This window comes from Vidua chalybeata, chromosome 2, assembly GCF_026979565.1.
Source record: "Vidua chalybeata isolate OUT-0048 chromosome 2, bVidCha1 merged haplotype, whole genome shotgun sequence".
Classification (NCBI taxonomy): Eukaryota; Metazoa; Chordata; class Aves; order Passeriformes; family Viduidae; genus Vidua; species Vidua chalybeata.
In genome coordinates, this window is record NC_071531.1 from 107,192,776 (window position 1) to 107,217,572 (window position 24,797).

The 24,797-nt window shown below is 38.7% G+C and overlaps 1 protein-coding gene across 1 annotated transcript in view; it reads left to right on the plus strand.

The window, feature by feature from the left end:
- Nucleotides 1–24,797, plus strand: part of ROBO2 (roundabout guidance receptor 2) — a 436,228-nt gene that overhangs the window by 379,789 nt on the left and 31,642 nt on the right. The window contains exons 19-23 of the mRNA XM_053933903.1: nucleotides 5,976–6,018; nucleotides 7,592–7,719; nucleotides 11,816–12,097; nucleotides 16,894–17,050; nucleotides 23,056–23,316. Of these exons, the coding sequence (XP_053789878.1) occupies nucleotides 5,976–6,018; nucleotides 7,592–7,719; nucleotides 11,816–12,097; nucleotides 16,894–17,050; nucleotides 23,056–23,316 (871 nt within the window). The remainder of the gene's footprint in view (nucleotides 1–5,975; nucleotides 6,019–7,591; nucleotides 7,720–11,815; nucleotides 12,098–16,893; nucleotides 17,051–23,055; nucleotides 23,317–24,797) is intronic.

Sequence of the window (24,797 nt, forward strand, 5' to 3'; positions counted from 1 at the left end):
ATATGTGATGGATAAACAAAGTGGCTGAAACAGCAGGCTGCAAACACTTTATTCAACATATGAATAGTCAGGAAAAATAGAGTATACAATAGAGTATACAAAAAAAAAATTAATACAAACAATTAGCTACTGCTCTCATACCTGATCTTGATATTTAGAAACTCAAAAATAATTGTACCTCAGCGTTACAGTGTTAAAGGCTGATAAATCTTGGTGTTTTCCAGCAGAATTTTTTTTGAGTGTAGTTTGGCCCCTCAGTTGCCTTTACCAGAGCTGTCTCCTCATGCTTAGTATCTGCTTCCTCACTCTTGCTTGCCTTCAGCCACAGTTTCTGTTCAGCTTAGCAGGAAAGAGCAGATGACCAAAGGTGATGGTGTGTGCCTCAGGAGCCCATGAGGGAGAAATGTCCTTGTAAAGCTCTGAGAGCTCACGATTGCTCCCCTAGCTTCCAGGCAGGTTTGGTCAAGGTACTGTAAGCTATGGCACAGCACATCCCACCCTAAACATTTTACTGCCTTTTCTTTAAGACACAACATAGGGTTTTTTCCAAAACTAAATACATCTTTGCATTTGGTTCCTGAGACTATGCCTCTGGCAGCTGTCTTGAGCTGTGGTGCATTTTTACCATTGTGTTTTTGGCATGCATTGGCATGACACAGGGTTGTGCTGGAGCCACAGGGTCTGAGCATGATTTCATGCTGTTGATCCACATGTGCTGGGCAACTGGGATATATCAGAGGTACTGCCAAAAATGTTCTGTTTTAAAAGCAATTTTGACATCTTGTGGACTTCACAGAACTATTCTATTTCCTGGCTTATACTAACTTCTGGAGGAATTGAGGACCTAAGTCCTCCAGTAATCGAGTCCAAAAAAAATGTTTTAATTTAAAAAAGTACTTTCCTTATGACAGAACACAGTGCATGTTTCTTGCCTTTAGACCCAGAGTTCCATAACAAACTTTGTTAATTCTCTAATATTTTATTTTGCCCTTGATAATATCATTTAGAAAGACATACCTGTGCTTGTGGAGTTTCAACTTCAAAATTATGGTTTGTAAACAGTTTGGGTTTAGATACAGTCATTTAGACAGTGGTATGTAGCTTTCAGAATCTCCTCAGAGACATTTGTCAATGAATTTGTTTAAAAGTCCAAATACACACAGTTTTTTTTTTTTTTAATTACTTGCTAAAAATGTTCTTTTGGGTTATTTGCAGATTATGGGTCATTCACTAGGCCCACTTGTTATTTGTATTCTGTTATTCGGCTCCTGAGTTGTACAATTTTTGCTTTGTGACTATGCCAGTGTAACATGTATGGGAGAAGAGCAAACAGCAAATGTCAGGCAGTTTGTAACGATTTGTGTCAGGGCAGAATAACTGATTGAGTTAAATACTTTAAGCTCTCTGTGTTTGGGAACATTTTCATAAGCACTGATCAATGGCTCAGATGGTCACAAATAAAGTGGCATTGATAATCACAGCTAAATCTTTTTAGTTATTTTCAGTTGAACTGGCTCCAGTAGTTACTGAACCACAATTCTGTACATCACTGTTCTTCCACTTCCCTTTCCACCATGACTCACCAGGCCTTGATTCTCAGTAATATCAGTGCTACACAACATAAAATTTAGCTAATATGTTTGTTAGATTTCTGTTGGTAAATAGTAATGTTACCATCTGCAGCTGTACAAGGACTATACATTTTTGTGACTGTGACATACTGTCAGCAAACCCAAATCTAGCACAAGGACACTAAACACAACTGTCATCCCTTTTCAACCATTTCTCCTGTAATACAAAGGATGGATTGGTCTCACTTATGTGAGTTTGTGTGAAAGCTAAAATGCTGCTGCACTGTTTGGGTGGGGTATTTTTTGGGTTGGTTTGTTTGTTTGTTTGGAGTTTTTTGGGTTTTTGTTTTTATTTTTTTTAACCCTTATCTTTCCTGTACCCTAAAACTTGTTGTGCCAGTACCCACTCACCAGAGTATTCAGGTGTTTTCAAGTGTCTAGGCTATCAGTCATGCAAAAAAGTAAATATGTATTTTAACTTATGAATAGGTAAGCTTATTTAGTGACTAGTGCTCCTTGGGATTAAAGATTTTACGAAACCCAGTCAACAGAAAACAGATTAAAAATAGAGAATCATGGAATGTTACATATTTTATGTGCAACTCCTGAAACTGTTAAATGAGGATAAACTATATGACAGAATCATCCAAAGGTAGACAGAAGATTTGATGGAATTTTTATGTGCTGATTATCTGTTCTGAGTTAATGCTTATTAAAAGAGGATTAATCTACATTCATATTTGAGGAACAGCTTATCAGTAAAAGGAATGAGACTTGGCTGGCAACATTAAAGTTTTCATTTGCAGTAGGAAAATGTGGCCTACTAGAGATAGGCATACAGAAAGCTTTCTAAAGCTTTCTAAAGATTCCTTGCCTCAGAATGTCGACTTACTATACATTCATATTTTTCCAGTTCCAGCAGGCATGAAGATTAAGTTTAACCTTGTCAGATAGTATTAGTAAATGGTTTTGGTACCTCCTTATATATTTAATAAAAAGCATGTGAAAAGCTCCTTAACATATGCTGGTTTTCGTACAAATATATACAGTATAATTTCCTGAAATATTTATGCATTTAAAATGCACTTTGGATTATATTTCTGAATTTCTGCAGTCCTTGAAATATAGGCTGGTGGGGATTCCTTCAAAATCTCTCTATGCAGAGGTTATTTTTTCATCTTCTTTTGAAAACCAATCTCATCCCTGCAGGTCTTCAGCCTTTCTAAGAACATGTATCAGATGCAAAGACTGCTGAAAGAGCTTTTTTGCTTCCTTGGTGATAAAAAGCAAGGAAGATAGGTGGGTCAGTGATAGGGACATCCTTCCCTCCCTCCTCTTACATTGCCCCTTGAAATTGCTCTGCTGCTTTTTGAAGTGGAGACAGGATGAATAAAGCCAGCTGTCTGTGTGTTTTATTTTTACAGTGACATCTACAAGCCTGCATTGCATTAAGTATGCTCCTACTCAGGCGTTTAGACTTGTTTTGTAATTGCAGAAATCAAACTGCAGGAAAAAATGCTGACAAAATGTATGGCAGGAATGATAAACATAGTGCTTTTTTTGGCAGCCTGACCATATCTTCTGTTGTTAGCTGTCTTGCCTTTCACAACATTGATGCTAAAAAAAGGCACCTTCTCTATCCAGCCTCAGGTAGCCCACTTATGGGTGGCATCAGGAATATGGGGAGGTTTTGTAGCATCCCAGTGACATGGCCACACTTCAAGAAGAATTTTGGCAAGCTTAGTTGATATTCCAAAGCATTTTACACCAAGCACATTAAACAAATAAAATGCTTTCTGGTTTATTTTCTCATTGAGATTATAACCATGCATACATTGATGTACAGGGTGAAGGGTAAAGAAAAAAACCTGTTTTCCTTCCCAGCTCCATACACATCACATAAACAAGACTCAGTCTTCCCTAGGAAAAGCAATGTCACTGCAAGCTGAACCTTTCTTCTAAAGATGATGCATATATTGGGAGGGTGTAAGCTGATTTAACACAGGAAATTAAAAAAAAAAAAAACAAAAAACACAAAACCAGGAAACAGTTACTACCACCAGGACACATGGAAGAAAAAGGAGCAAATTCTGTGATCCTTATTTTTTTCTCAACAATCTCTTATGCCACAGCCAACCTGCAGCAATTTTGGCTCTAGAAAAGACATTTCTATGTCATGTCTTCTTGATGGAGTTTTCATGGCATGCCTGGGAGTTTTTCCATACCTGCCTACACAGAAAATAAAATATGCCAGGCAAACGTTGCTGAAATCACCTGCTAGCTCCTTGATTTTATCTTTGCTTTATAAAAGTACACAGGGATATAAATACTTTGTAGACCACAAATATTGTTGTGGGTTTTATTTTCTTCATATGACATGCACATTCAAAAGCTCACACACCTGTACATGCTATATGAGTGGCAACAAAATTACCTCAAATAATTTCTGGTACATGACAGTCTAAACAAGAGCATTAATCCAAGCAGTTTTCAAAAAATATGTTTTACTGTAATTCCCTTACGTCTGTAAACTTTATTTATAAAGGTTGCTATCAAAGGAGCCTTTGTTTCTCGTTTTCCTTATTTTTATCACTTTGACAAATGCAGAAAGTTGGAGAAATCAAGTATTAAATTTGGAGGAGTGGAGGAGGAAGGAAACAGCATCTAATATACTACTGACCAAGATACTTGGAAACAAAGCCAGGCAGTACACACATCTTTGCATAATCACATATGATATGCACAGCACTTCAGATTATTCACTTTTAAACAACGAGTGGAAGTCATTTGACAGCCTTTTAGATATCAGGTGAATGAAAGTAGCATTGCCTCTAAAATTAATTGCCCACCATGTTTTACCATGTCTTGTTTTTCAAAGCAGACCTTTATTTAGTACTTTCCATACTTGCATTTTGATTTTCTTTTCATTAATTGGTTTGATTACACCCTTTCAAAATTCAGCTATTAACCATTTTGATGTGACATATGACTGCAGTGATTTTCTGATATAGGTATTAGTCTGCTGTGCAGTGAAGGGTAATTAATCACCCTACTATTCTTCAGCAGAGCTTCCAGAGGGGACAGTTTTGTCCCCTTTGCTGAATGTGCACTGTGAAATTACCCTAGGAGTTAATAAAGTAACAAGGATTCTATAAGGTATCAGAAGAGTTTTCCCAGTGGCTTTATGTCATTGCTTATTTTTTTTTTATGAACACAGAATTTCTGTTGGCTGTAGTAATTTTGTCTGATTAGAATAGTGTGTAATAGGAAGCCTAATCCTGAGTTAGTGTAGTTTGGACTAATACTCGGAAAATCTTGTAAATACTCTGGGAGCTACAATTTACTGTCTTACAAAGGTAAATGCTATTTCCAAATGAATGTCTATTTTAAATTAAGCTGGTCACAAACTCTTCCATTCCTCACTGAAATTCAAACCCTTATCCAGTCAGAGGCCTTTAAGGCTGCAGGTGTCCAGGACATTGGTATAATTTAATAGTCTGCTTTATCTATGCCTGACAATAAATAATGGGATATTGCCACTGAGAACCAGAGTAGTCTGTTGGCCTTGATTCAAAATATTTTTTCAGTATTTCAGAAAAGATCATCAAATGTTGTCAATTAGCACCTCACCAGTAATGTGGGTTTACATATATTGCCCTGAAATGTAATCCTGTTAATAGATAGATAAGGGAGAGGCTGGTTTTTGTCAAACACCCGTGAATGGAGAGATAAAAGCAATTGTCTCCCTCTGATTATGTCCTTGGCATCCCCATGGATGGAAGACTGGAAACACTTTTTCTTCCCGGTGACACTGGCATGTGTGCATTTATGTATGGGTGCTAGTTCTTAAACTGTACTTCTAATGGAAAAGGTGCAGCTGGATGCTTTTTTCCATCCCTTCAGCTGTAATAGAGCTGCCACCTCTTCGTGTTTGTCCTGGGAAATGACATATTTGTGTGGTGACATTATATTACTGCATTACGACATGATGTTATTAACTCACTGTGCAATGTCATTATGTGCTGAAGCAGAAGCATGCCAAGAAAACCATTTGATCACATGGCTCAAGCTTGCAATGCAAAGTCGTATGAAGGGGCCTGTGGTGAATTCAGGCCTTTTGCTCAGTGGCTGCTTTGCCTTGCAAGGTACAGAGCAATCAGTAAAGTGCTGTCAATCAGGAATGTGCGGTGAAATCCTAAATGAACTGTAGCCCCAATGTGCTTGAGCCATTTCTTGTCATTTCTGCGCTTTATTATGGGATGGTGCCAAGAGACCTCCGACCTTGGACACTGAGCAGTTTGAATTGTTACTTTTTATTATTACTAATTGATTTTTTCCCTGTCTTATATGTGTGTGCGTGTGTATGTATGTTTGTTTGTTTTGTTTTTTTCAACCAAAACACAGTCACCTTCCAAAGAGGAGATGGAGGACTAATGAGCAATGGGAGGTATGTTTCTTTATATAAAGGTCTTTCCTCTGTGTTTATTTTTAAAGTAAGGGATCTGAAAAATGCTATAGGTGATGCACTCAGGTCATAGCCCATCATTGGGAAGACTGATAGCACTAGGAGGAGTTAAGTAGCTTACCATGAGGTTTAATGACCTGTCTGTTGTGCACTTTGGAAGAAACAAGCCCAGATGTTTCATATCTCCCAGATGTCCTGGAAGAAATGAGTAGTAAATATCAAAAAGAATGTGTTCATTTGTTACTGGGATGTTTATTGCATTAATTAGACATTAGCAAATGAAGTTGCTGTTGTTTAAGACTCCTTATTGGCTCCCCCTAAATTGCTGTGAGTGAACAATTACACTTAATCGATCACAAAATAAATGATTCATGGATGATGAATAGGCTGTAGATTGATAGGACTGGATTCCACAACTTTGGCTACTCAATTGAAATTGATAAAAGCTGATAACGGGCCCATATATCCTCATCTATTTTCCCTTTGCCAATATGGAGATTGTAATTAGGCCCTGGTAATAACTTCCAATCTCCTGTTTAATCAATATTTTAGCAAAAAGAGATTAGGCCTAATGAGAGCGAGTAGATGTGGCAAGAATGCGGCTGGGCCGTCTTATTGCCGTTTCCATAGAAACCAATGTTTCTCTTAGGGATTGTTCCAGGCAGGGGTCTGTAATGCTCAGTGATGGGAGATGTTGCTCCAACTTCACGAGAGCTTTAATAACCCAGGGAAACTGCGGAACTGCGGACGGCTTTTTGTTTTCATGTGGGAGAAAAGGGTGTCTGCAGCAAATTATTTGTTTCCCCTGCTGAACACAAATACAAACAATCCACCTGCCTTGCTAAATTTCGGTTTATCCTGGGGTGAGGGAGACACGGTGCCTCGTGGCCCAAGAGTGCCTTCTCTTTCACCATGCTCCCTGTTTAACACTGCTCTCAAAGTGGGAATTACAGGGATATAAAAGCCATGCAGTATTGGCACACAGAGATAGCTGTGGACTTCCCATTAATCCTCCTCAAACCTGTTTGCCTCTAAACCATCCAAGAGTGCTCAAAGAAAGAGTTACCAGCCTGTAGATGACAGGCATGCATTTAGGATGCAAGGGAAGGAAGAAATAGTAGCCCAAAGTCCTGGAAATGGCTGATATGGAGCAATCAGTTTGAGTGATGGCTCCCTCGAGGTGGTAATTTATCATTCAGCCCTGGCGTAGGATCCCGTGATGGTGCTGCCTAACTCCTGTTTCACACAGACAGCGGAGTTCATTTGGATTCTGGCAGAGTCACAACGGATGCCTAGTCCCACTTCTACTGACAAAGTTGATTTGTATATAACCTTAATTAACTTCTCAAGGTCTTTAAATCATCAAAGGCTATACAATTGTAATTTGAAAGAAATTAAAGTCTCCTAAACTGTTAGTTACCTATGGTGTTAGAAGAACAGTAATGTGCCCACTTCCATCATTACTTATCTCACAGGTATTGTAATTTCATATGTGTGTGTATATATATATATATATATATCTGTGTGTATATCTCTTTTTCTTATTCTGCTTCAGTCGACCAGGTCTTTTGAATGCCAGTGACCCCAGTTATCCTTGGCTTGCAGACTCGTGGCCTGCCACAAGTCTGCCAGTAAATAACAGCACTAGTGGACCCAATGATCTTGGGAATTTTGGTCGTGGAGGTAGGTTTCCTTTTGTTAAGTCACCCGATGTTATGAAATAGGCTTCCATTAGTTAACATCTATGATGAATACTGTATAATATTTTTATCATTATAGTTCTTTCTATGTGTTTCTTTCTTTCTAGATTTGATTGAAAATTGACTTTAAAATGTTCCTTTCACTTTATCTCTTTTTACTTTTTAAAAATGTCGGTCTAGTTTGTAATTTGCCCCACAGTGGTGAGACAGGGTCTGTTTATGATGTCAAGAGAAATGGATTTGTGTCTCAACCTCATTCCCTTTTTTGTGGACATGAGCAATGTACCATGAAGGGCAGTATAGCCAAGGATGGAGGATGTCCATAAGAGCAGAGGAGAACTCTGGAGATGCAGGAAAGATGTTCCTTCAGCAGAAGGACACCAGAATTTTGTTGCTGTCACCTTACTCATCCTTTTGCTGCTCTCAGTCTCAACCATAACCTGTGAAGAAAACCTCAAAGGTCTTAAGCAACTCTATTTTTCATTGGAGGAAAGGATACATAAAATGGAACTATTTTGATCTTTTAGGGGTTTGTTTCCATTTTTACTTGAGAGTGCACCTTTTGGGATGTGAGGTAAAGATATATTGTTACAATGAGGAAGGAATTTTTAGAGGGGTTACTTCATTTCAAACATTTAACTCAAATGGGAATTTAAAGATGTAGGATTGGAATTTTTAAAAGTCATAGTAATATTCACATCTCTCTGTTACTTCCTTGGTTTCTGTGATAACACAGCTAATTCTGCATGCTGTTCAGACTCTGCTTCTGAAGACCATCCATCATACTGGGTATACATTCCCATGAAAAGCCTCTTGCCTGTGGTTTGACTACTGTGACTTAAAATTACAACAAAACACACTAGATTTATATTCTGTATAAAAACGTTATAAAGTTCTTGTCAAAAATATTTAAAAGTAAGCAAAACTTTGGATAATATTTACAAGGCAATTGAATTTCTGCCAGCTTCTTTGTTGTGAATATCTTGAAAATAAAACCCTTCAGTATTTTTCCATCTTTTCTTAAACCCACATAATACAGAAAAATTACCATTTTCTTTTAGCATTTGGCTGTATACAACTGAAATTGGAAGCATTTTTTAAAAAATTTTTGGCCTCAGTGTGCTTGAGGCATAGGTCCAAATTCATGCAAGAGATACAACAGTTACATTTTAACATCCTGCAGCTTAATTCCACCCATGATCTTTACAGTTGAGCTGAAACTTTTATTCTGGGTGGTTTGGGATCACTTATCTCTATCTGTTTCAGCAGCTGAGATTAGATGTTTCTGCATTAAAGACTGATAGGAGGTATTTTAACATGCAGAGATGGAATATTAGCTATATAGATGGAGTTTGGGCCTCTTTTACTGGTTAAAAGGTCTGTGATAACATAAAAGTTCTGTAAGAATTTTAAAAGAGTAGGGTGACATCACTCACCCTGGAAACTCAGAAGCTGAGGCAGGCAGTCCTAAAAATTTCCCTTAAGAGTGAGATCCACTGTCCTGGATCCACTGACAGGCATTTGAGAGCAAGGCTGTGAGTGGGAAGCACAGGTGAGACTTAGAGTCATGTAAGGCCACAAAATGGTATTGCATCTCCAAGGCAGCAAGAAAGAGCTTCCCTGCACAAGTATTTCAGCACTATTTCATTTATCTCAAGAGTTACAAACAAAAGTTGGATTTTGGAGAGTTTTGGGGCAAGTTTCCAATGGGAAGTGCGTCTTCATCTTTGGTCTGAAATGTAGAGTGTGGTGTTTTTGCTATGACAACTTGCAAATCACGCTTGACTTTTACTCGGAGGCTATGGCACTTTGTAAAATCTCTACTTAATAACTCTTTGAGTTCTTAAATGTATACTGAGGCCAAAAAAGTAATCCATGCTTGTACTGAAAATTCCTAGAATGTCTGGAGAACCTCAGCTTATCAGTAAGAATGACTGAAAGTCCTTGACTGGTGGGCAGCTATGCAACTTCCCTTTCAAGTGTTTACACATGAACAGTTCTCCATTTTAAAATGACTGTATAGAGATGATACCTCTTCAGTTGCCAGAAATATGCACTAAAAGACAGATGTATGTCTGAGTACTTCAGAGATGAGCATTTTGCTAGTTTTTACTTCCTTTAGTCTTCAAATCCAACAGACAGGTTGAGCTGGATTTACTTCATTTTATACATCAACAACAGAATTTATTTACTAAACTTCAAGCCATTATACTTTGATGGAACCAATTGTAGAAAGGAGAAATGTTCATATTATGGATGAAATGCAAGAAAGATAGGACTGCACTTGTCTCTCACATCTCACATCTCATGTTGCATTTGCACACAGATGCATTTTTGTTTGTGTACTGCCTCTGGAAAGCACATTGCATATGTGCAGATAGTAACAGCATGATTTTAAAATATGGGCTATAGTTTTCATTAATTTTAATTTTTTTGCACTTGCAATTTATCTGCAGATATAAGTTAATACAATTAAGATCTTTTAAATACTTGATTGCACCCATTTCCCTGCTGTATGCAAAACCATAACCAAATTTAATCTCTCTTTCTGCAGTGTCTCTGCTGAGCATTTGCTATTGCCATATTTATTGTAAATATTATGTTGCTGCCCTGAGACAAAAATTGTTATTAGGGTCCATGTTAAAATGTTCACTGTAGCACACCTGAACGCAAAAGAAAACAGTTCTGTGATCTAAATGTTCATCTCGGGAAAAGAAAATACTAAATCCCAAAAAATACGATCTAAAGCAAACAAAAAATACCAAATCAGTGTGAGGAGACCATGGTGTCACATCTCATTGCTGGATAAGTCTTTGAGACAGTGAGAGTAAAATGTATTCCCTGAGGTTGCACAAAACCCACATCTAAGTTTGGAACTGAGCTTAAACCCTTGACTACGTGCAAGAATCATCTTTTCTTTCTGGGGCTTAAGGTACATAAAAATGGCTGTGATCCCTAGAATAGTATCTGAACATCCTCACTATAGGAGTATGCATTATTTCAAGTATGAGTTAACAGTTGGAACCTTTATCTGCCATCTGGCTGTAGAAAGAAAATGGCATATAAATGAAGGAATTTTTTAAGAAGTACATTCTGGAATTGATTCAACTTTTCAGAGTCTAAATAAATTGTAAAAATAGTACCATTTGAGATATTGGCCTCTGAGAGAGCAGGAAGGAGGGTTGTCTTCTAAGCTGTGGTTCTCCTTGGGACATCATGCCAATCATCATTAGATTCTTCACACTTCACTAGTCTCAGTTTCTAGATCTAGTATTCCACCAGCAAAGGTCACTTCAGTGTTTAGTGAGGAGAGAGACTGCCAATGAAACTGATTAAAGATACAAATTGAGTGTGGGATAGGATTCAAAATATTGAGAAAACTCAGCAGATATTTAGTTAAATATGCTGTAATGGCTTTCAGGTAAACGTAGTGGAGATTTTGAACAAGTTGTTCTCCATTATCAACATTGCTTTGCCATTTTGAGGGACTGATCACCTAAATCCCTTCAGAATATCAGATTTTCTTTCACATATCAGAAATAACTTGGTTTTGTCAGGTTTTTCTTTTGTTGAAAAGAAGGAATGTACTGGCTAATGTCAAAAGGAAAATTAGATAAGCTGATGCAAAGAGTTTCAAGAAAATGAAGGTGATGCCCTTAAAAAATTACTTTGAGAGTTTTGCTACCTATTTGCTGGACAAGTTCCCTCTGTGATTTGCAAATTCTCTCCTTTCATAATTTCCCTGAAGCCCAGACAGTTCCATTGGTTCTGACATAGAGTGAACAACTGAAAACATTCTTCAGTAGAGAAATATTCCAAATTTCACTTTCACAGTTGAAGGTATGAGGAAGAAAAAAAAAAGAAAAAAGATAGTTTTAGGCAGCGAGACGTGAAGGACCAGTGGTAGGCCTGTCACAGCTGCTGATAGCTTGGCGATGGTTGTACATCATCTTCCCTTCGTTGGCTCATGGACCTGTCTCAGCTGAAATGCAAACGTGCAAAATGACACGTTTATTTCTCAGCTTAAACCTTGGTACTTTCAGGCTTCCTGTGCATCAGTGATTTGTTTCGTTCCACAGATGTGCTGCCACCAGTGCCAGGGCAAGGAGATAAAACCGCTACCATGCTTTCCGACGGAGCCATTTACAGCAGCATCGACTTCACCACCAAAACCAGTTACAACAGCTCCAGCCAAATAACACAGGCTACACCATATGCCACCACCCAGATCCTGCATTCCAACAGCATCCACGAGCTGGCTGTCGATTTACCAGATCCGCAGTGGAAAAGCTCAATTCAGCAAAAAAATGACCTCATGGGATTTGGTTACTCTCTTCCAGATCAAGGCAAAGGCAACAATGGTAATTACAGCTCTTATTTTCTAGAGCCCTTGACTTTGTGTACTGTATCATCTGTGCATGAATTAGAAAATTCTTTTTAGCTCTGTGAGACACTGTTCATGTTGACCTGAACTAATGCTTGCACACCTTGCATGTGTGCTGAACCTCACCTGATCACAAAATACATTGCACTGTGCTTTTAATGCTCTTTGTCCTGTGCTAATCACCAAGCCATCTGTCTTCCATTAGGCTAGGGTAGGTGTACCTTTAAAAATAACCCAGTTAAAACCTGCCACCCCACCCCATCTGCCCCTGACTTGCTAACTGCATGTGTCGCATGTGCTTGTGCTGTCGACTAATCCCACGATGCCACTGTGACCTCTGCCGTTTAACCCTTAGCCTTGCTTTACATCCCTGACTACCGGGTGGCTGAGGGACTGGCTAATAGATTGCCACACAACCAGTCACAGGATTTCAGCACCACCAGCTCCCACAACAGCTCCGAAAGGAGCGGCAGCCTCTCAGGTTGGTTCCGTCGCCGTGCATAGGGGAGCGAGGGATGGAGGGGTGTTGGCGAGTGGCTCGCCAGGGAGGCAGAAGATCTCCCAGGCACCAGTTGAGGATAGCCATGAGAGTTCCTGCCCATCAGCAAACAATGCCACATGGGACTCTACTGAAACAAAAAAGCCTTTAGCAGAACCTACTTGGAGATAACTGGAGAGTCCTTCCGTGTGGTGCTTGTCGGCGCAGCTGCCAGCCTCGCCTTGTCAGGTCCTTTCCCTGACACAATATACGGAGCAAATTTATTTCTGCATCCATCCTCAGTTTATAGGTCTCCCCACAGTGAACTTCATGAGGAGACTATTATTTTTGTTGGGTTGTTAACAGATACCCCACTCCCACAAGCTGTTTCTAAATGCTGTTACTCAGAGAAGCAGGTTGGAAATAGTTGTAGGGCCCTGAAAGGTGACTGAGGTTTCAACAAATTGTGCCAAGTTTACATACAAACAGGATGTAAATTTTATGTGTGTGCTGCATGTTCTATTGGAAATATGATGCATTTTCATCAGACGAAAATGATCATAGTACATGTGGTTGTGTATTATATCTGAGCACACCTTTTTTCTTGATTTCTTTAATTTTGCTTACTTGTTGCTTATGTTATGTATAGTTGTCTTTTTGTTTTTTTTGTCAAGACAAAAACTGAAAAGGCAACAGTTAAAATGAAAATCTGTGATTTCACCTAGCTGAAATATGGGAGCACTGAAAGGATTTACTTTTGATATTCAGAATATATCCACAGCCTTTTGAATTTCCACTTTAAGCTGGAGCAGTCCTCGAGTAACAGACCAAACCTAGAAATGGCTTCTTTATGTCAATTTAAATGACTATTCAAACTGAATCTTGGGATAAGACTCCTATTATCATTGGCCCATGAATCAGATAGCCAAATGTGTTTGCAAGTCTTGCCTTCTCAAGGGGGAGCATTAGCTGATTTGACTGAGACCAAAAAATAGGCTTATGGCATTGTCAGAGAGGTATCTGGAAGCTGAAATACTTCAAGAAAGGTTCTTGTTCTTGGATGTGAGATATATTGACAAGTAGCTTAGGAAATCAGCTTGCTCCCCAGGCTGCATGAAAATGCAGAAATGGATGTGCTGAGGTACCTATATGTCAGGTGTTAGAGGGCAATATCACACTTTAGATATGTTGACAGCTAAGGCTGCCTAAGAGTTTTCTCAGAAAATAGGAAGTGTCACTGGAAAATACCCTTTGATCAAAGGCTGGACTTTGATTAAATATTTCAAATGCATATTCTGTGTAGTGTTTCTCAGTCAGAAATGAATTTTCTGATGACACTGGGAAACTTTGGGTTATAGTCAGTCATATGGCCAGGGCACTCTTGTTGTGACCAAGGCAACTCACAACTGGATGCCCCAGTGCTCAGATGAGTGCCAGATTGTTGGACTGCAGAGTCAGTATTTTGTTCTCCCTTGCCCACTAATTATGCCTTTGATACAGGATAATTATGTCTGTAATACTCAAGAAACTGGGGGAGACCTTCAAATAGTCTGATAATTAGAGCATCACTGGAGTCGGAGACCAGCTTTGATTACGTAGTCCCCATCAGGGTGAGCAGGGATTTCTTCTCTCATTTCCTTGGTTAGTACTTTAAGTACTACTTATTATTCTGACTAAGTTTCTGTCTCTCTTACATGAATATCATGAGAATTCCTGTCCCACTGTGGAATGGAAAACAGCTAAAACCTCAACTGCTTTATGAGGCAGGGAAATTTTGTAGCTATAGTTTGCACAGATGATGTCTGTACTAGGATCAGTAGCCCAACTGGCAAATTCTTTCTCCCGATTCACCTAGAGATTTAAACAATATAATTGAATTTCAGTGTGAGGAGACACTGAAACATCAGGCATTGTTGCTAGGGGGAAACAAGGCTTCGGTGCATCAGTTTTCAAACACAAATCAGGCTTTGTGTGTTCAGTGTCTGTCCCACTAGTCTGACAGTGGAGTAACTGCCTATGGGGACAGAAGAGAAATCTCCTGCCCAACTGTACAGTGTAGGCTGCTTTCCCCTACCAGCAATGACCTTGGAGTTCTCTTCTTTCATTTCTTCATCTAAACACATCCCTTGTCTCTCTGCTTCACTCCTTCTAATATCTCCATTATCTCTAATTTGTCTCTTTGAAACTCCCAAAATCCAAGGTACTCCCATATAAGCACTCCACACATCAACCTACATTTTACCAGTCTCCTAAGATCATCAAGATGATACACTTCCAAAATCTTCCTCTCCACCTCAATTAATCTCTAAGCTGAAGTTGTTCTTTGCATTTCCCTTCTCTGTGTGTTCCTAGTTTAAAACCTCCTGCAACATAAAAACCATTCATGTGCTTTCCTTCTAAGGCAGACCCACCTGCCTTAGTTCTTGTTGACTCCTACTCCTGCTGACTTTTAAAAAATTTCTTCATGTCCCACAAATTAAAATTAACCTACTTACTTCCTTTGCACTTTTCAGTGACCCTATTTCTAACTCCACTTTTTTTGCCCTACCTGTGCTTTGAAAGCTTCACTTTCCCTCCAGAAGTTTCATAAATTCGTTCCTCTGTCTCCACTGTCACTGGGGTTTCTTTTCACTGGTCAAAATGTTCTTTCCCTTTTCAAGAAAGCTGCCCTCTCTGCCAGGCTGCAAACAGAAGGAAGAGCCTGTTTTCCATTCTAATAGAAGTAATATTAGCTCAGTTCACACATAGAGAATCACAGGATCTTGGCTGGACTTACTATAAATACTCCAAAACAAGGAAGGAAGGAAGAGCTTTGGTCTGGAATTGAGTAGTGGAAAGCAAAGTCTTGCTTGCAATATGCTGCCAGCCAGGTTGATTAGAAGTATTGCTGGGCTTGTTGCCTGTCTCTAGCAGGCGCAAGAGGAGGTGAAAAGAGAAGTCTTGGTTACTTCTGAGTCACAGAATCGTCTTTTTCTTCCCTCTCTATTTGTTCCTGTTTTCATCCAGCTGACATTTGGAGGTAACAGAAGAAAGCCACTGTCTCACAGACAAAAAGTCCCATGACAGGGGCTTGTCTCTATTGCTAGAATTTCACCTCCTTCTGTGTTTCTCTGTGCCTAAAGTTAGAACCATGGCACAGAGGGTGGTGCCTGCCAGTGCACATCGTGACACCCTCCCTGATCAGTCAGTTGTGGCTTTCTTGATTCATTGATTCATTTTTACATGGGTTTTTTTGGCTGATCTTTATAAATCATCAGGGGACATCAGTAGGTGAGATGGATTAGATTGTGCTTTCTGCAACAGGCCAGGGATGAGTGAGAGCAGCTGGGTACCCCACTGAAAAGGCATCTGACAGACCATTCCTCCACCCAACAAAGAGTTTGAAAGCCACAACAGAGCTCCAAAAAACAGATGAGTCCCCATTCTTCCACTTAATGAATTCCTGACAAGAAAAAGAAGTAAAGGAAAAATAAAAGAAGCAAACCAAGTGGGATGAGAGCTTTCTCTGTAAGATCACTCTCCCACGAATGGAAGTGTTTCAGCTGGAGAAGTGGATCCAAGGACAGTAAGAGAAGAGCAGAGGGTTTAACCAAAAGGCATTGCTCACTTCATTTCTGCCTCATCCATTAGAACTGTGTATCAGAAATAGAACCTCTTCTCCATAGTGGCACAAGATACTTGAATCCAGTGAAACAGTCAGTCCTAACACATTGCACATGACTTCCCGCTATTTTAAGTAAAGCAGAAATTAGGAAATTCCTATCAACAAAACCCTGTTTCTTTTGTTTTGACAATTTACTCTTGTCTTGAAAGTCCTGACTCCAATGACAACTTTTTGGATGGTGTCCTTAACCTCTTTGTTTTCCACAGAAAGTGATTATGCAAAACTGTAATATAATCACAGTGGATTCTGACATTTGCTATGTTTTATTGTAATTTTATCTAAGAGTGAATTAAAAAAGTTATAAAGTGCACATGAATAAATCAGGAAATATATTTCTTATGCAGGTAAACCAGTCTTTCCTTGTTTCTGCACTACTGTGGTGCAAATGTACAGTGGTATAAAAATAAGTGATTTTCAGTAAATATTCAGAATATTCTCCATTCCATTCTATTATTTCTTACAACCTTGTGACAGCATTAGCACGCTGATGCTGATTCTGCTGAGATACAAATACATCTTTTTGGGGGCATGTGCTCTGGAATCAGAATTCTGTCCAAGAAATGTAAATAGCTGGCCTTTTTTTTCCCATATTATAGCTCTAACATTTTATTTTTCTTTTTTGGATTTGCAGGTGGCAAAGGAGGGAAAAAGAAGAAAAACAAAAATACTGCCAAGCCCCAGAAAAATAATGGTTCAACCTGGGCAAGTGTTCCCCTCCCACCCCCTCCTGTGCAGCCACTTCCAGGCACAGAGCTGGAGCACTATGGGGTGGATCAGCAAGAAGCAGGGTAAATTTTTTTTTTCTTTTTCTGTTGAAGAAAAATCTGTGATTTGCAATAATGAGTCCTTTTCTATTTTTTTTTTAATTTTGCTAAGTGACAATATTATTCTGTTTTGTTTAAAAAAAAAGATAAAGAGAGAACAACTTATCCTGTAGACTTATTCAAGGCTGTGGAGGAGGAATGTTTGAATAGCTTCTCTGCATAGTGACTGAAGATGGAAATAAAAGTGACCTTGCTTCATCATCATGTAGGGCTTCAGTGATTTCTCATGCTGAGAGCTATCTCACTTCACAGGTAGCTTAATTGAATTCTGGGATTGCATGGAGCTGATGGGACTCAGAGTGAGTAAGGATGACATAATCTGGCTCTGTGTATTTTTTTTTCACTGCTTTGATGTTTAAAAATATTAGAGGCAACAGAACACAAAAAAAAAAAAACCACCCACCAAAATGGATTAATTTCTGAAGATCAACCAATGGATAATAATCTTCTCATCGGCTTTTAGAAGAAATTTCACAGTTGAGGAAGGCATGCTAATTATAGCCTTTTTTTGTTATTATTCAAAAAACTTTCAAGTTTCTGGAACTTTGCACATATTTTTGCATAGCTCAAACTTGTTCTCAAGGACACAAAATCGCACAAGAAGTGCTAAATGAGAGGAAAGACGTTTCCTATGCAGACAACAATTACAAAATGCTTTTTATAAAGTGTAATTATGTGATATACCAGGTTTTCAAGCTCTGGAGGTAAATCAGAGTGTATAAAAATATAGTTTACTGTGGGTAGTTCTGTTGGAGTCTTTGAGAATAATTTTTCTGTCAGGGACAAATTTCTGTCTGTTTCAATACATGGATTAATCAATATTTCCTAAGGATGAAACATTTTTAAGAATACATTGTAATAGCTTTACTGAATAAAAATATTTCAAGCGTTATCTCAATTGTAAGTGGGAATTGATCATTACTACTTTCATAATTAAAGTTAGAAAAATTCCATATTGTTTCAGTTTATACCAACTCTTTTGACTCTTATAATGAGCAATAAATGACCGTGTTAGTCAGTGAAGTTCTTCTTAAAATTAAGGCCCATTCAGCCTGTATTATAGTTAAAATTTCAAAGTAATGGAAAATGAATGACCTTACTGATTATGAGTGTTGTTTAAATCTCAAGGCAAAAAGTTCACTTAATCATTGTCTTCTGTATTCTGTTATAAGAGGCTAAAATAAATTTAAAATTGTTTCACCATATAATAATTTTGTCTTTATCAGTTTATATCCTTAAAACACATGTGCAGCCATTTCACTAAAACAATTATGCACTAGAAGGCAAACCACTTGGATTTTCCTTAGAACAATGAAATAGCATTAAAGGTAAATGGAAATACCTCATAGAGAAATCCCTTGTGACACAGGGTTTGACTCCTCAGTTGCATAAAGCATCTGTAATTTAGCTGAAAGGAATAATATTGGTCACCAAGTCAACATTGGTTATTTAAGGAGAAAGTAATCACCAGCCTCTAGGTTCACAACCATTCAGACTTAGTTTTTCCTCTGATTATGTTTTGAATTACTCTTCTCTGGTTTTTGTAATGTCTCATTAGCCTTGATGGTAGCAAGACCTCGTAACATGCATTTTGCCAAACACAGAAAAAATGTGAAGGTTGGACTTAGAGTCTCTGTCTGGAGCTACAGTAATTTGCAACAACCTTTGATGAAGACTGAATCTGCAATGCCCATATTTTCTGAGGATGCTTCCAATACTAATAGTCCTTCTATATTTAGGGGGTGGTCTTGTTTCTGTGGTTTTCAACATGCTAGAAGGGAAAGAATCATAGACTGCATTCCTTATTTTGCCTTGGACATACTGGGCTAAAAAAAAAGCCACATTTTTAAACTCTTCTGTTCTTCTTGGTTTGTTTTGATTTACTCTGTGACAAATTCAAAGTGATTTAATTCTAGAATTAGTTACATGGAGTTGTAATTATATTGTGAATTACAACTGAAAAATGAGCTTCCAGTCAGAAAAACTTAACACTTTAATGAAATTCTCACAATATGATACAAAATATGAGTGTTTAGAGCAATAAAACAAGGTGGATGGCATCGAAATAGTGACTTGTTTTTATGTGTGTCTTCCTATAACAATTAAATTTGAGTTTCATTGGAACAATTATCACAAAAAACCTCAAAAGTTTTGACACCTAGTTTTGCTTGCTAGAGATTAGCGCTAATTGCCTTATAAGCACTAGTGGACTGCTAAGTTGCAAAAGATAATCCACGATAGCAAGTGATATAAAAAAAGACCCACCTAACTTAACCTTTCACAGAAAAAATACACTCAGTTTTCTCTGGCATCTTCTTCCCAGAGGCACTAGGGTTGGCATATGCCTCCATTTTTCCCTAAACTACAGAAGGAAAAATGAATATCTTACTCCAACTAGCCCTCTTATATAATGTGGTAGCTTTGGGGATCTCTTAGATTCCTGTTTAACCTCAGCAAAGAGCCAGTTTGTGCCAGTTAAGTTTCTCTTTTCTTGTAGTAGCTCCCAAACTGACATGCTCCCTTTCCCACCCTTTTCAGTGAAGATGATGTTGCTTGATTTTATGTAAACTTGACAGTAAAGAAATGCTCAATTCTTACTCATTATCTTTTACTTTGATTTTTCACCAATAATATGCATGATCTTGAGCCAACCCAGTAAAGGCAGTCAGCATATTGTTATTTGGGTATTTCTGTTTCTTGCTATTGACTACACCTCAAAATGGATTATTAGCTGCTGAATGTGAATATATTTGATACTTATTGTCTGCCTTTAGGAAAAGTTAAGGAAGTATTACCTTTTACTTCAAAAAGTCCTTTCTGGTGAGTTCCAGGGAGGGAAGCTTCATTTGTTACAACAGTATGTGTAATGAAACACAATTTTTACAGAATGTTCCCTGTATTTATCACATTTATTTTATATTTTGAAGGAAAAAATCTATTAACGTAATGAATCGGGCTTTTTAATGGTAAAAGATTACTATGGAATAGAAGTGCTAACAATACAGTAAAACTTACTAGAAAAATAGAGGCTCATGTTTGTTAACCAGAACTTATTAGAGTCTTAATTATAATGAAATTACAATCAGAGATTGCTAATTAAGCTAGGGCACCTAGATTTCAATAAGTGTACTTGAAAAAAGCAGCATTTTCACCACATTGGATTTACTCAAAAAACGAAAAAGAACACAGATGTGGCCAATAATCACTATGGTGATACCAGATGTTTCTATAGCTGTATTACTTTTGTGACATGCAGTTACTATGTACTATGTTAGGTTTACTTTTTCCTTTTTTTTTTTTCTTTGTTGGTTTTGGGGGTTTTTGGTTTTTTGGGGCTTTTGTTTTATTTTGTTTTTCTCTAAAATGAAGGTTAGGACTTGTGGCTTTTCAGACACTCTCTGAAGAGTGTCAAGAAGACAAAGGTTCTTGTACCTGAAATCTTGAATCTCAATGTCCTGAACTTCAGGCTTAGGCTGCTTTCCATTTCAAACAAAATTTGGGTAAAGGTACAGTACTTGTGCAGAATCATTTCACTGAGAAACCTTTTTACTAAAAAACCTTTTTGCTACCAAGCTGAACATTTGGGGATTTGAAGCGAGTAGGGTCAGAAGGTGAACACATCCAAAGCTCGTTTATTCATCATTGCAAAGTCACCTGGGAGTGCCTTTTTCCCCTGTCCCTTTTAAAGAAGAAGGCATTACAGCAAAGCATGAGGTTGAGAGAGCAAAAGAGAACTGTTGCACTGCACAGTTTTCACAGCATGATTTAGGATGGTCCCTTCAGCCTTGGTTGCAAATGTCCCGAGTAAACATTGTTTGGAGAGACAAATTACAGCTGGTCATATCTTATTGTTTGCTGAGGATGAATATGTATCATGTAACATTTTCTTAAATCTCTGTGTTATGAAAATGGTAATGATCAATCGCTCAACCTGTCCTAGAGGCCAGATGTTAAGAAGTAGCCTTTATATTCACTTCTGTGCTCGTGCATGTTTGTATATCTATTTATGGTTATATCTACATATATAGAGATTTAAACTTATGCAGGTGTGAATTACCAGATATATCTTCCATGGACTTTTGGATGATTAAGTCAGGTTGTTTTAGCTGTCCTGAATCTGTGTGTTTAAATACAGACTATAGACTTCTGAATAAGAAAAAAGTAGTTTAGTTAATTTAAGAAATCTTTGGGTTTTGCTGAAAGTAAATGTTCTGTTCATAATACAGTTTTTACAACTTCTCCATCTCAGTGTTCCCAGCCTTTTTATAACCTGGTTTCACATTTGGGAAAATTGACAGTAATTCATTTTTCTTTGGGAAATTGGTAAATCTTTCCTTCCAAATCAGTAACTTTAAAGGAGTATTTTTAAGCCAGTTTAAGAAATTAACTGTATTCTGCAATGCACTGCCTGCTTGCATTGCAGAAAAAAGGACCTTGTCAGCAGTCCTTGAAGGTGGAAAGAAGATAAAGTGACTTAGATGATGCTTGGGAAATGGCCTTTAAGAGTGTGTGATGATTTGACAGTGAAGGAGCTGTGAAAGCTTGTGGTTGTCTGGTTGTTTTTGAGAGGAAAAAAAAAAAAAAGGCAACTGTGTATTCTGAGTTATTTTGGAATACACCAGGAGTTAAGAAGAAATGTGTGCTGATGCTCAAGGGACTGTTGCCTGACTGGATGTTTTGAAGATGGAAAAAGTAGACATTTGAGATTTGAGTGGTGTGATTGTCAGCAAAGCTGCATACAACTGAAGTTGTGTTCAGATTAGGGAATTACTCTGGGGAGATAATGCACAGGGAATGACCACAGTCACTAAGGCCTATCCACCTGGAAAGATGCCAGAGTCCCTAAAGGGACAGCATCCCAGGATGATACTGTAATACAACACTGAATTGAAAGATCCTCTGATGAGCGCAGAGACTGAAAAGAATTGACTTGTTGGCAAAACTTGTGTAAGAAGTGGTAATAAAATATAAAGCTTTTGTTTCTAGCCCTGATCAGATATAGTGCCACCCCCTACAGCTTTGGTATAAGGCAACAAAAACCACAAACTCCTACCAGGACACCCTTTATGTCTGAAGAAAGAAGAATTTGTTATTCAAGAATACTCCTAGTGGTTAATCTTTCCATTTGCTTTGGGCAGGTGTGTTGAAAGTGTTCAGAAATGTAGCACTGTCTAGGTAAGTCCCAGTACAGATTGGTTAGGAGGTGGGGTGCTGGCAGAGCTGTCAACATGTGTCCTAATGTACCTTATCAGCTGGTGCTGTGACACAGCATATGCTTGGGGTCAGTGCTGCTGTGACATGGATGTATTGCACATCATAGGAGATACCCGTGTGCAGAGTGGGAAGACCAGAATGTATGAGGAAAGTGTAGCTTTTTATTTAACCTCCAAACCAGAAATAAATGGTAAATTTATAGACAGATAAAGGGGAGGATGGAAGTAAATGGATAATGCCCTTGGGCTCATGGTGTGACTCTTGGGGACGGTGCTGTGCAGGGCCAGGATTTGGACTTGGTGGTCTTTGTGGGTCGCTTTCAACTCAGCTTTTTCTGGGATTCTGTGAAATAAGTGCTACTACATAAAGCCTGCTCTACCTTTTAAGAATGCTGCTATTTTCACATCCAGGTCAATATTCATTCTCCTACATTAATGATCCTGGAAGTGAGTTAGTTCATTTTTGTTGTTGATTGTGGTGTAACATTATCTAATCACCATTAATGAATGTGATAATGGGTCAGTAATTTTTCTGTTGCTTATCTTGCTCAAGTTGCTTAGCAGTTGTGGGAAAAATTCAACTGACTCAGTAAGGACAATCTAAGCAATTATGACCCTGTTTTCATTAAATTTTAGAACGCACACTGTGTGCAAGGTTTCAAATTGTAGCCGGATTCCTGTATACCCTCTACACCTTCTACTGTGCAGCAGAGATGAGTTTTAATATACACTAAGTTTATTTGGTTCTTATTTTAGATATGACAGTGATGGTTGGTGTCCACCTTTGCCAGTTCAGACCTACCTACATCAGGGCATGGAAGATGAGCTTGAAGAAGATGACGATCGTGTCCCCACACCTCCTGTCCGAGGAGTAGCTTCATCTCCTGCCATCTCCTTTGGGCAACAGTCGACTGCAACTCTCACGCCTTCTCCACGAGAGGAGATGCAGCCAATGCTTCAAGCTCACCTTGATGAGTTAACAAGGGCTTACCAGTTTGATATAGCAAAGCAGACATGGTAAATGTCATGGTTGAAGGGGTCACCCGTGATCAGGGAAATGAAATAATAATATTGTTGTTATTAATAATAATAATAACAACAATACTACATTCCTTTTTGACATAAATAATGACTCTGTTCAACAGCGTTTCAATTGTGTTTCCAAAGAAGTAAAATGGAAGAAGAAATAGCAAAACTCTACCCACAGGTGCACAGTTGGAAGGCCTTATACATCCATATGTGCTTTTAAAATCATAATAATATGCTAAATTTTGTCTAAAACATATAAAAACAATATTCCTCCAACATTTTGCTAAGTAGTTAATACCCGCCTCCTGACATCTTTTATACAGTTGAGAGTACTCCCTTTTCATGCTACCAGAAGACAGGAATTTTTTATGATTTTCAAGAATAATAAGGTTCTAAATTCCTGATTAAAAATAATGATATTTTCTTGAAATAGCAATGTGGCAGCTTTTACACTGTGTCACATGAGAATGAATTATTTGCATCTCTGTAGTTTGAACTACCATGAGAATTTCTGATTCATAGGAAAAACCCAGAAACAGCAGAAAGCAAGTTGTTAGCATTTTTAGGATGGATCTAGTGTTTCAGAGTGCTTTATGCCTGTTTAAAGGAAAAGCAAGCAAATACCACAGTAACATTTCCCCTGCAAAACAAACAGAAGCAATCTCTTCAGGGACTGAAAAAGAACTTGTCAACTGCACCAGGCTGGGGACATGGTGAAGGTCAGTTGCTTCCTGGATGTTCCCCGAGCAGCAGTTGTCCTTTTACAACTCTTCTACCCAGACAAAGCCCGCGACTCTCGGCGGAGCGGAGCAGAGCTAGTTACTGAATGGCACGCTGCCAGCAGAGGAGCAGCCTTTCTTCCCTGCTAAATAAAGCCACAAAGTTATTCAGCCTGAGCTCCCATAAATACATCAGGCAGGTAGGCAGGCGGTGCCAAACCAAAGCCAGCTGTTTTCCCTGGGCACCGTGGAAGCCTCGGGGCTTGTCTGCAATCTGCACTCAATCAACAGGGTACCTCGGTCCCGCTGCAGCGCGGCGCTGCCAGGCACCGACCCCAGCCTGCCTGGGGGACAGACCCAAATCCCAGGCAGCAGCTAGACCTGGCCTGTTGAAGGTACTGGCTTCTGAGCCAGCACACAGATGCACACCCTGCCAGCACAGGCAGTCGCTGCTGCCTTGTGCAGCTGTTACCCTTCCTCTGCCCTCCAAACCTCGAAACCAGCACAGGCACGGATAATGGACCAGGACGCTGCACCAAGGCCTCGTGCAGCTGGCAGGAAAGGTCTTGCTCCCTTTTTGGGGAAATGAAAATTGATTGGGAAGTTTTATAATGTGCTTAGGATTATACAGATTTTAATGTCACTCTTGTGTAAAGCCACAGTAATTGAGCCTGAAACTCCGGAAAAAAAAAATAGCAAGGACATAGACTTTTTTGTCATACCTTTTGGGCATTGGGCTAAATGCTGAGG